Source organism: Erpetoichthys calabaricus, chromosome 3 (assembly GCF_900747795.2).
Source record: "Erpetoichthys calabaricus chromosome 3, fErpCal1.3, whole genome shotgun sequence".
Classification (NCBI taxonomy): domain Eukaryota; kingdom Metazoa; phylum Chordata; class Cladistia; order Polypteriformes; family Polypteridae; genus Erpetoichthys; species Erpetoichthys calabaricus.
Genome location: NC_041396.2, coordinates 275484032 through 275497390, shown reverse-complemented (window position 1 = coordinate 275497390; position 13359 = coordinate 275484032). Strand labels below are relative to the sequence as shown.

At 40.7% G+C, this 13359-nt stretch overlaps 1 protein-coding gene across 1 annotated transcript in view; it reads left to right on the top strand.

Moving 5' to 3' along the window:
- Positions 1-13359, top strand: part of si:dkey-19b23.7 (uncharacterized) — a 29791-nt gene that overhangs the window by 10758 nt on the left and 5674 nt on the right. Inside the window, exons 2-6 of the mRNA XM_028799048.2 lie at positions 5135-5206; positions 6104-6175; positions 7314-7447; positions 12909-12966; positions 13149-13314. Coding sequence (XP_028654881.1) covers positions 5135-5206; positions 6104-6175; positions 7314-7447; positions 12909-12966; positions 13149-13314 — 502 coding nt within the window. The remainder of the gene's footprint in view (positions 1-5134; positions 5207-6103; positions 6176-7313; positions 7448-12908; positions 12967-13148; positions 13315-13359) is intronic.

The window sequence follows — 13359 nt, the reverse complement described above, 5'->3', positions numbered from 1 at the left end:
CAGAGCTGGGGAGCAGAGCACCTGAATGCTGTGCTCCCCATAGTGGTAAGACGGATGAAGGGGACAGTCAAGTGGATGGATGAAGAAGATCTGAGGGCGCGGGAGGGAATGGCAACATGGAGGAGGTCGGACAGATATGGAGGGGCAAGGTTTTGGATAGCCTTAAAAGTTAACAGAAGAATTTTGAATTGAATACGGAAATTAACTGGAAGCCAGTGAAGCTGCTGCAAGACAGGAGTGATATGGTGAATTGGTGAATATGGTGATAGGGGGTTCTAGTAATGATGTGGGCAGCTGAATTCTGGACCAGTTGAAGCTTATAAAGAGATTTGCGAGAAAGACCAAAGAAAAGGGAATTGCAATAATCAAGACGAGAAGTGACAAGGCTATGAACAAGGATAGCAGTGGTGTGGGGAGTGAGGGAGGGGCGAATACGATTAATGTTACGCAAGTGGAAATACGCAGACCGGGAGATGTTATTGATGTGGGACTGAAAGGATAAAGTACTGTGGGGAAGGGGAGACAGAGGAATTATCAATAACAAAGGGAAAATGAACAGTTTTGGATAATGTTGATTTTGTACCAATGAGGAGAACTTCATCCATCCATCCATCCTCTTCCACTTATCTGAGGTCGGGTCGCGGGGGCAGCAGCTTGAGCAGAGATGCCCAGACTTCCCTCTCCCCGGCCACTTCTTCTAGCTCTTCCGGGAGAATCCCAAGGCGTTCCCAGGCTAGCCGAGAGACATAGTCCCTCCAGCGTGTCCTGGATCTTCCCCGGGGCCTCCTCCCGGTTAGATGTGCCCGAAACACTTCACCAGGGAGGCGTCCAGGAGGCATCCTGATCAGATGCCTGAGCCACCTCATCTGACTCCTCTCGATGCGGAGGAGCAGCGGCTCTACTCTGAGCCCCTCCCGGATGACTGAGCTTCTCACCCCATCTTTAAGGGAAAGCCCAGACACCCTGCGGAGGAAACTCATTTCAGCCGCTTGTATTCGCGATCTCATTCTTTCAGTCACTACCCATAGCTCATGACCATAGGTGAGGGTAGGAACGTAGATCGACTGGTAAATTGAGAGCTTCGCCTTGTGGCTCAGCTCCTTTTTCACCACGACAGACCGATGCAGCGCCCGCATTACTGCGGATGCTGCACCGATCCGCCTGTCGATCTCATGCTCCATTCTTCCCTCACTCGTGAACAAGACCCCGAGATACTTGAACTCCTCCACTTGGGGCAGGATCTCGCTACCAACCCTGAGAGGGCACTCCACCCTTTTCCGGCTGAGGACCATGGTCTCGAATTTGGAGGTGCTGATTCCCATCCCAGCCGCTTCACACTCGGCTGCGAACTGATCCAGAGAGAGCTGAAGATCATGGCCTGATGAAGCAAACAGGACAACATCATCTGCAAAAAGCAGTGACCCAATCCTGAGTCCATCAAACCGGACCCCCTCAACGTCCTGGCTGCGCCTAGAAATTCTGTCCATAAAAGTTATGAACAGAATCTTTGACAAAGGGCAGCCCTGGCGGAGTCCAACTCTCACTGGAAACAGGTTCGACTTACTGCCGGCAATGCGGACCAAGCTCTGGCACCGATCATACAGGGACCGAACAGCCCTTATCAGGGGGTCCGGTACCCCATACTCTTGGAGTATCCCCCACAGGATTCCCCGAGGGACACGGTCGAATGCCTTTTCCAAGTCCACAAAACACATGTAGACTAGTTGGGCAAACTCCCATGCACACTCCAGGACCCTGCTAAGGGTGTAGAGCTGGTCCACTGTTCCGCGACCAGGACGAAAACCACACTGTTCCTCCTGAATCCAAGGCTCGACTCTCTGACGAACCCTCCTCTCCAGGACCCCCGAATAGACTTTTCCAGGGAGGCTGAGGAGTGTGATCCCTCTGTAGTTGGAACACACACTCCGGTCCCCTTTCTTAAAGAGGGGGACCACCACCCCGGTCTGCCAATCCAGAAGCACTGTCCCTGATGTCCAGCGATGTTGCAGAGGCGTGTCAACCAAGACAGTCCTACAACATCCAAAGCCTTGAGGAACTTCATTTGCCCAGAATATGTGATTTTGCTAGCAACAAGAGGACTGACGTGAACAACCTGAAAAGAATGGTGTTATAAACAAAAAAGATCCAGAGAGTAGCAATTCTGTGAGTGAAAATGCACTATTGTTGGGAAAGGTCAGGAAATAACTAGAATTATTCAAACAAACAAACAGGTCTCAAATGCTCAGATAACAACCCTTTACAACAGTGTCATGCAGAATGGCATCTCTGAATGCATGGGATGTTGGACCATAAAGTGCATGAGCAACAGCAGAAAAAGACCATGTTGGTTTTCACTCCTATCAGCCAAGAAAATGAAGATCGGGCTATTTGGGGCATGTGATCTCTAAAAATGGACAACTGAAGATCTGAAGAAATTTTGTCTGCTTTGACAAATCTTATATTTTGCTGTAACATGCATATGATAGGGCCAGAATTTGTTGTAAATTAATCGAAGCTATAATTTGTTGTGTCAATAGTATATCCCGGTGGTTATAGTGTCATAATATGTGGAATGTTGTCTTGGCACACATCAATCCTCCTAAAACCCTTAAAGCATATTGTCAGCAAACATGCTTAGGTATACTATGACATTCAAAAAACAATCAGTTGATATTATTTCATGGCTAAAGTCCACTGTTGTTCAAATGACTAACAGCAGGGAAACTGCAGCCTGTCACAAAGCGTGTGCCATCTCAGTCTGGTTCCATGAACATAACAGTTACTTCTGTTTACTCCAATGACCTACGGGGTCGGCAACCCGCGGCTCTGGAGCCGCATGCGGCTCTTCAGCCTCCTTGTAATGGCTCCTTTTGGCCTTGACAAAAAAAAAAAAAAAAACCATGAAAATGAATAACGGCAATTTCTTAATTTAATTTGTATATAATATATATAATGATTATTTACTACTACTACTGTTATACACTTTAACATCTAATTTTTATTTTTATTTATAATGTGTCAACTAAAATATGCGTCACATCTACGTCTATAGCCCTCGCCTTTACCTGCAGGTGGCTTCTGGAGTGTGCGACCCCTGCACTAACCATGAATAAATCCCAAAAATGAAAAATCCCAGAAGAGAACAGAGAGTTTAATTCTGCGTGGACAGAAGCATTTGCCTTCACCGCCAACGACGCTGGCTTACCGGTGTGCTTAATATGTGGCGATAAATTATCGAACAACAAAAAATGTAACGTTGAAAGACATTTTCGAAACAAGCACTCAGCATTCACTGAAAAATACCCAAGTGAAGATGAGCGAAAGAGAGCAATTTCGGAACTGCAACGGAAAGCTGAACAGAGCAAACAAAAAAAGTGGATCACTTCTCCACAATCAACTACAGCTGCTAGTTTTGTGGCAGCTCAAGAGATCGTAAGGAGGGGTAAGCCGTTCACAGACGGAGAATACATGAAAGAATCGTTCATAAAAATATCAGAGCATCTATTCTCTGACTTTAAATGTTTTGGCGTAGGATGTTTTGGTGTTTGAGCGCATGATGACAGTGTTTGCCAGAGATGTACAGAAAGGTACACTCTCTCACTTCCCCTCCCTGAGAGAGTTCAAAGCAGTGAACATTCACATAAATTGTGATTATTTCCACCGTACAATTATTGCAATGCAAGCTGCATTTAGAGAAAGATTCAGTGAGTTCAGAAAGAAAAAAAAACACTCTCTCCTTCCCTGGACATCGACCCATCCCTGCTGAACACATCCGCATTCACAGGAGTAAGTAAGCCCGATCTAGAAATTGAACTGGCCGCATAGCGGATAAAGATTTATGGATGTCCAAGTTCAAATGCCTGACAGCGGATCTTGAAGAAGTCGCCCGTCAGAAGGCTACTCTCGCTAAAGAGCACAAATGGAGTGATATTGAAAACCTCCCCAAACCCGACAAACTTGTTTTCAATACATGGAGTGCCATTCCCGAAACATATATGAACATGAAAAAAATATGCATTTGGAGTCCTGTCCATCTTTGGCTCAACATACTTATGTGAGCAAGTTTTCTCAAGCATGAACTTCATAAAGTCCAAATATCTCTCCCACCTCACACATGAGCCTGCAGTCCTGTGTGAAGGTCAAAGTCACATCGTATAGCCCCGACATAGAACAACAACAACATTTATTTATATAGCACATTTTCATACAAAAAGTAGCTCAAAGTGCTAGAGATGATCTGCAGCGAACTTCAGAAACAGAAGTCACATTAAACAGGTGAGAACAATAGCATTTAATAGGCTAATATTTAAAAAAAAAAAAAAAACATTAATTTCAGACCCGGAGCTGATGTAGGTTTTTTTGTATGTTCAGGTGCTTCAGTTGATTGCTGGCTGAGAGGGAAACCTGAAGAGGATGAGAGCACACTGAAATGGAATTTTATGTTTACTTTTTTAAAGCTGCTAAGCTACAGCTAAATGTTTTATTTATATTAAAGTGGGCTAGTTTTTATTTTAATTTTACACAGGTATAGGAAGGACTCAAACAGGCCTGCAGAGTTCAGTTAAATTTATTTCAAAGTAGGCCTACACATGCACACTGCACTTCTGTTTGTTGTATTCCGTGGTTGTAACATGTAAAATCTAAAAAAAGATTAAAACTTTTAAAAGTTTATAAGCTGTGTTATGTTTTGCGGCTCCAGACTATTTTTCTTTGGAGGAAGAGGGGGCAAAATGGCTCTTTTGATAGTGAAGGTTGCAGACCCCTGACCTACACAGTCTTCAGGTCTAAATCAATTAGAGAACCTGTGATTAGATGGAATGGGTTTACAGTTAGAATGTGTGGCTGAAACTGTTGGAACTATGTGATGTTATCAGGTTGGCATGGACTAAAATTGCTTAATAAAATATGTAACAAGCTCCTAATTGCACCCATAATTAATTTGGGTCCTACACAGTACTAGATTGGTAGACCTAATACTCTGTCCATTTTGTATATCTATTTACATTTATTTTTTTACAATTTTTTTGTATTTAAAACTGTAATGGCTAATGTCACCTTAATCTTAAAACACAACAAATTGTTTTCATATTTTCTTTATTTTAGATGTTCTAGTGTTCTTATTTTTGTATTGCAGGAGTTAGCCAAGGAGCAAAAAAAGAAGCTGCAACAGTTCCTTGCTGATATTGTGCTTTTGGGATCATTGCAGGTCAGTTGTGCACAGTTGTGTGTTGAACATGATGGCAAATAGGTTGAGACATTCCTGTAAATCATCTTGCATATATGAAATATGTTTTGTGAATTCATTGTTTCCGCCATTCAAATGTTAACATAATTTTGACTCACCCTGTATTTACAGTCCAGATTGAGTTCACTCAGCCTGGAAATTTAAATTGCTAGTGAACACTTGGCTGCCATGTGGCATGGTGGTACATCCTAGGTTTCAGTCCTATGTATGTTGTCAAGTATGTTGTAGTTTTATTGTCATACCATTCATAACACCGTATAGCAGCATGAAGTAGTACGAAATAACATTCCCCAGGATCATGGTACAGAATATACATAAACTCAGGACAAGTGCAAGACAGGTAAAGAACTACATTATACTATAAACATAATGGGTAAGTGAATAGATAGTAAAAATTTGAAATAGATAGTAAAAAATGCATAATTAATACAGAATTAACAAAAAAAACTATTAATAAAAAACAATAGTGATAAATGTAAGAAATGTACTTCATACAGATTCATTAAAAGGGGCAGAACTGAGAGCAGGGGTGCAGCACTGAGTTCAGAGTCCGGACAGCCAAGTGGTAGATGCTGTTGTAGTACCTGGCAAAACTTTTCCAGATGGAAGTAGGATGAAGAGACTGTGAGAAGGGTGGGAGTGGTCCTTCACAATGCTGCAATCTGGTCTGTTCTCTTTTTGTGTATGTGTGTTTTTTTCTCAGTTACTTTGATAGCATTAATTGGCTGCTCCAAACTGGTCCCATATGATGCATGTTAAACTGCCAGAAACTGCCTTGATACCCCCATGATGATAAATTGGGTTTAATTTTGTTATGTTAGGTTATGTTTTGTCTTGACAATTGTTTAATTTTTCTAGGGCTTTCGTTACTTTCAGCCTTGGTTGCGAGGAAGGGAGGAACTGTTGCTAACTATAGTTAATGAAGATGTGGTAAGCATATGGAGTTAAATAGAAAGAACTTTCTTTAGGCATTTCTTGTCATACATGAATCTTAAGTGAAAAAAGGAAAACAACATTTTGCTTTTGTATTATTTAAATGGCTTAACTTAATAAGCCATTTATAACATTGTAAGTCAATGGAATGTTTATGAAATTTGAATGTTGTTCACAAGTTTTTGTAGGTTTCCTTCTGGATTTCATCTTACGTCTCCAAAAAAGTGAAAATTATCTTAACTGGCAATTATAGACAGGCAGTGTGTGAGTGTGAGTGCTATATCCAGGGCTTTTTCTTGCATTGTACCCAAAACGTTCATGTAGCTTATCCTTTTAGTTCTAGATAGATAGATAGATAGATAGATAGATAGATAGATACTTTATTAATCCCTAGGGGAAATTCACATACTCCAGCAGCACCTTACTGATACAAAAAACAATATTAAATTAAAGATTGATAATAATGCAGGTAAAAACAGACAATAACTTTATATAATGTTAACGTTTACTCCCCCGGGTGGAATTGAAAAGTCGCATAGTTTGGGGGAGGAACGATCTCCTCAGTCTGTCAGTGGAGCAGGACAGTGACAGCAGTCTGTCGCTGAAGCTGCTCTTCTGTTTAGAGATGACACTGTTTAGTGGATACAGTGGATTTTCAATAATTGATAGGAGCCTGCTGAGCGCCCTTCGCTCTGCCACAGATGTCAAACTGTCTAGCTCCATGCCAACAATAGAGCCTGCCTTCCTCACCAGTTTGTCCAGGCGTGAGGCGTCTTTCTTCTTAATGCTGCCTCCCCAGCACACCACTGCATAGAAGAGGGCGCTCGCCACAACTGTCTGATAGAACATCTGCAGCATCTTATTGCAGATGTTGAAGGACGCCAGCCTTCTAAGGAAGTATAACCGGCTCTGTCCTTTCTTACATAGAGCATCAGTATTGGCAGTCCAGTCTAATTTATGTCCACATATTATGACACAGTCCAGTCTAATTTATCATCCAGCTGCACTCCCAGGTATTTATAGGAATTCTCAACAGTTTTGGTGATTATACTGTAGATATGTCTTTCAAATTGCGATTTTAATAATGGAGAGTTTTTCACACACCTGACATCCTCTCATGTGTCTTTTTTGTCAGACTTGGCATTCTTCTGGCGCCCCTTGTACAGCTGCATCATCTATGACAAGCAGCAGCAGCAGCAGCACTGAGGGTGGTCAACTGTTTTTGGGGGAACTATCTGATGAGGAACAAGCCTTACTACTCTCAAGCAGGTATAAAGAGGAGGAAGAAGTACATAATCAGAAACCAGCTGGATAATGCTTTGACTGCCTAAGGTTGAAAATCACCTCCCAAAAAAACATAACAGGCAGTGGTACTGACCTGATTATATTTGCAAAGTCTTATTCATTTTTTCCATAATCATCCATGAGATCATAGAGGAAGGCAACTTTTCTGAGAAATATAGGGAGCTTATATTCCTTTCAGAGCTGCACAGTTTTATTTATTTATATTATTTAGTGAGGTGTCTAAATGGCACAGAACAGGGCAAGGTCTTGCTGAAGACCTCAGAAAATGAAAAGAGAGACACACGGCTGAAGTGATGTTACCAGCCCAACACACAACAGTGTAGAAAACTGCACATGCCATCACAGAGTTGTAGAAGATGTGAAAGATGTCACTTTCCACATTAACAGAACACAGTCACCTAAGGGAAAAAGAGCCTACTCTGCCCTTTCTTATATAGTTTCTCTGTGTTCTGAGATCAATACAACCTGTCATTGATATGAACCCCCAAGTACTTGTAGCAATGCACTACCTCTACATCCACTCCCTGAAATGTGACTTGACATAGAAGCTCTTTGGTACTGCAAAATTCAGGTTTTGCTGATGTTTAGCAAACAATTCTTTCTGCACCAAGAACCAAAATTCTATGCCTGACTCCTGTACTCTGTCTCATCCCCTTAATCAATATAGCCTATAAGAGCAATATTACCTGAGAATTTGTGCAACTGATATGACCTTGTGTTATATTTATAGCTTGAGGTGTAGATAGTGAAGAGAAAAGGAGACAGGACTGTTTCTTGTGGTGCTCCAGTGTTGCTACATCCATATCAGAAACACTGTCCTTGAGTCTCGCAAACTGTAGTCTGCCTGACATATAGTCCATTATCCAGGACAACATAGGCTCTGACCTAACCCCTGAGCTTTCCCCTTAAGAGAGATCGCTGGATGGTATTGAAGGCACTGTAAAAATTAAAAAACATTATCATTATAGTGCTGTCAGATTTACCCAGGTTATAATAAACCTGCATCCTCCACTCCAATAATTGTCCGATATGCAAACTATAGTGGATCCAGGTGGGTTACCAGAAGAGGACTCATATAGTCCAGGACCATCCTCTGAAAGGTCTTCATGATGACATAAGTGCCACTTGTCTGTAGTCATTAGGTGAAAGGCGCCTGCTTCATTTGAAACAGGAACAATGAAGCATTTTCTGGAGCCATTTGGACAGACAGAACAGGTGACAGAGGAAACCACAAAGTTGGTCAACACAAGCTTTAAAAACTCAAGGACTGACTCCATCTGGTCCTGCGGCTTTTCCTGTGTGTACCTTCCTCAGTTGTCTCCTCACTTAGTCTGCAGTTATGGACAGCCCATACTGATGGTCTGAGGTGCACTCATCACTGGCTATCCCAGTTGATGTAATAGGAGTTGTTGGAGCAGTAAGGATGGTGTGTGGAGACTGGTCATTGGAAGAAGGTGGCAGTGGGAGGGAAAATCTATTACAATAATTAGTTTAGGGCATTAGCTTTGTCCACATCTCCTTTCAGTAATTATGCCCAGATGTTTATTAATTGCAAAGTGAAGCATAATGTAATCTCATCTACATTTCCACTACATCTGCTTTAATTGTAATTGCCTACAGCATTACATGATAGTTTTTTTTTGTTTCTGTACATGATGTAAGAAGGACTTTTAAACAAGTTAATGTCCATAAAGCATCTGATTCAAGGTTTTTTTTAAAAATTTGTAGTTCCCAATTAGCTGAAATCTTAAGTGACACCTTTAATATTTTGTTGAGAGAATCTGTGGACCCGGCCTGCTTCAAAAATACAATTATCCCTTTAATAATAGAAGGGTGCAAATTGAGCAAGGGAAAGGTGCTATATAAATACTACGCATATTTATTATTATTATTAATTGATAGAGAAAAAATTATAGGTAAAACACTTTGTGTCCTCATAGGTTTTTACCTCTATATATTGGTAAGGGTGGAACGTCTACTAGACACTACCTTAAATTTTCTCCTCTTGCTCACACATTCTACCTTCTGCTCTTCCTCTGACCTGTCTTCCATCCGCAAGTGCAGGTCTTCCCAAAATTAATCCTTGCAATTCTAAGTTTCCTAGATGTAAACCTAGAAGTAGGTATTAATCTTTGACATACAATAACTTCCAGGTAAAACCATATGCCACTTCCTGTGTTAGAAATAAAATAGAAAGTCCATGTGTCTGTCCTCGTAAGGGTGTTCCTAGCAGACCTCAGGTGTCTCTGTAATTCTGACTCCCAAATCTCTCACAAAGGGCAAAGACACCTCCAGGTTATCTGTCTGTTACAGTGTAGTTCATGGAACCATGTATAAATTCATGGATGTTCCTATTGCCACATGATTGCTTGGAGAACCTGTACTCCGTGTCTTTTCATCCTTCAGTGTCTATTATCCACATCAAAACCCCAGCAGAAATTTTCTCCACAGTTTCATTCAATATATTGGGGAGTATCATTCCCTGTTGGTGGTGGTTGTGGTTACCAAATAAGACTGAATGGACTCCTGTCATCTGTCAACCTGCCCTGCATAATGCAAATGAAATGAACTGTAAAAATGTTAAGACAAAACAAATACATGCGTTTGATCATATTTTTATACTTTAACTACACAAGACCAATAATTAAAAAAAATGTATTTACTAACATATATATATTCACTAAATGTTCCCTACGTTATGGTTCATTTATTTAATTCTTACAGTTTTCAAATAAGAATGGACCTCGTAATGTATGACAGCTTCAGAGACCTGTGTTCACATCCCACGTATTGCTTATTTGAAATGTGGAGTTTTTTTCCTTTGTTTATGTTTTCTTCTGATGTTTTATCCCAATCAAGTGTGTGGATGTGTGTGTGTAAGTGGACCCTGTCCAGGGTTAGTTCCGGTGTTGCTGGAATATGTCTGGGCAACCCCCATGTCCCTGAATTGGATTGAGAAGATCTGAAAATGTCTTGTTATTTTATACATTAAAGAGCTTACCTATGAATCAGTTTTATTTGTCATTCAGAAGCAATAGGTTAAGGCTGTTTGTCAAAATTAATGCTTAATTATTGTTGGAAAAAAAACAACAGTCTTTACAGAACTAATGGAGAGGGCTACATGGCCTCATTGTAATTGCAGAGAAGTAAGGAAATGTGGGAGGATCAATTACACAGGAAGAAATCACCCCAGAAGATATTCTTAAACAAAATGCCTCGGGCATTTGAAATATACAGCTTACGTATGCCACTCCCAGTGCTGGCCATTCAGTCCCGTCTTCAAAACTGGGAGAACAGAACATCAAATAGTTCAAAATCAGCACAGCGAACTTTACTGCTCTCTGATCATTAAAATAAATTATTTGAACTGCAGGAAAATGTCCTGTTGCTCTCAGTAAGGCATGTCAAATGTGTCTGAAGTTTTAGACAGGAAGAAACAAAGTTTAGGAAGTCTCAAGGCGGTGGGTGTAGACGCTACTGCTTTATGTAGATAGGGACACTGGCTTGTTAAGAAACACATTTTTATATTTTTTGAAACAATAGACTTTAGGCAGTTCTTTTACTACGGAATGTGGAAGCCAGCCTCAAAGTTCTCAAACAGTAAATTAAAAAACAGAAATGGGTCACAGAGTGTAGTGCAGGAGAAAGCAGAACTGAAAAATATCAGAGTACTTGAACCATGTGTGCTGTACATAAAAAGGACCAGTTTCCCTAAAATCCCTTCTCATCTCAGTTCCTGTCTGCTTTTCTTGGTTAGTGTTATTAAGAAAACAGAGAGTTGATCGCACCAGATCACTATATCCTGATCAACAGTACATAGCTTCTTCGGGGGAAATCCCCATGCAGATGAGAGATGTAATACCCTCACCATGTCCTGGGTCTAATTCCTTCAGGGTCATTCTGGATATCTCTCTGATGGGGTGCACAAATTGAATTCTGATTACATGCCTAAACCACCACAGATGGCTCCTCTTCATCTGGAGAGGCATATATTCTATTCTGTGGTTCTACTTTACTGATGAAAAATTTCACTTTATCACGGACAGTGAGCCCAGCATCTCAACACTGGAATCTTCAATGAATGGTGTTGTTTTGAACCTTGTGGTTTTGGTAGGGTTACCATTTACAATTTGGACAAAAGAGTAGGTCCAGATAAAGTGCCATTCAAAAACAAACTTCTAAGACAATCCTGAATAAATCTTGTTAAAACTTTCCTGGAATAGGAAGACCAAAACCTATTCTTGGAGTTAGACCTTGGTTATGTTCACTGGTGAGTGTCCGGTGGTTAGGTGGCCCATGTCATCCCATAGTGCTCAGCCTGAAAAGTTGAATGTAGCCATTATATGGTATCATCATTCATAACATGAAGGGTGGTCTGCTACAGTTCTAGCTTGGTGATATGCAAGGTTGAGGCAGATTTGGTTATACTATAGTAAACTACACAAACTGGTTTTCCTAAAAAATGTTAAATTAAACAAACTTTAAAAATATATCTCTATTATAACAGGAAATCCTGGGATGAGATTTTCTCGGAGATAATTTCAAGTCCCACAAGAGATAATTTCAGGTCCCGTGAGACAAGATTTTTGACAAGAGATTTTGACAATTCCCGCCCTTCATTTACAACCATGCCCATGATCCAATCACTTCTCATTCATGTGAATGCTTTTTTCAGACACAGGTCCTGAGCTCTCAGCTCCAAGTGGGGTCAGAAATAAAAGACAAAGAGTAGAAGACAAAGTAGAATGTCGTAAAGAGGTTCAAAAACGTTGGCACGATACACATGAAGAGCAGGTTAGAGATTATGAAAGTACTAAAATTCAAAAGTCTCAAAAAACTGATAGTAAAGATAGCATTAGCACTAACAAATGGAAATTATTTCTCGGTGAAATAACGGAACAGTGAAAAGAGATTGAATATATGGACATAGATGATGATATGACAGAAGTATGTAGATATTGTTCGGCTTTAAACTATAAGTCGGAGGAGACTTGTAGATCGTCTAATTCGTGTTGCCATCAGGGAAGAGTAGTGTTTCTTCCCAATGAAGAGGCGTATCTATGCGAATTAATATATTGGTTGGTTGGTAAAAGTGAAACCCACATACGCGAGTGGCAGAGACGAGAAATGGCTGATGCATAGCGCCCGCCCAGGGATTGGCGAGCGAAGCGAGCAGGGGGCAGAGCCCCCTAATTTTAAAAATGCAGATGAGTATGAAAACCCTCTAGTTTTCTGAAGAGCTGGTCCAGTGCTACCAAAGTCAATAAGGTCCAACTTATGAATGTCTAACCAAAACTCTTAGGCCAATCAGGTCTTGTAAGGTGGATAAGTTCCACTATCTTCAAAACTATGTCAGTGTTAATTTATAAATGGAATGTCATTTTTCTAAGATGTTAATATTTGTTTTTTTGTTTTTTCTTTTCAGGATTAGTGAAGGGTACCTTCTTCCTGCATCTCCTAGTGAGCGGGAAATAGCCATTCCAGTAAGAAGAATATAACCCGACTTTTTTGTATGCAAAAAATGTTATTTGGCGTTTTGAATATATTTATGTTAATAGCTTTATGGCGCAGGAGTATGTGCTACTTCCTCATGGATCTAGTCTACATCATGGTCTAATCTACATTTGTATTGTACATCTCTGAGTGTGTCTGCTCTTTTCCTCAGGAAGTAAACTGCACTCTTTTCCTTCTGGCTGGCTACGCCAAATATGGCCAGCCCTATGCCTGGATAAGGTCTAATCATGAGCGACTGGTGAATATTGGCTGCACTGATTCAACGGTCAAAGATACACCTGTCAAGCTCAAGTCAATTTCTGAATGGAAAACACAAGGTACTGAAAAATGGGCCAATGAGCGCATAGATACATACATTATTA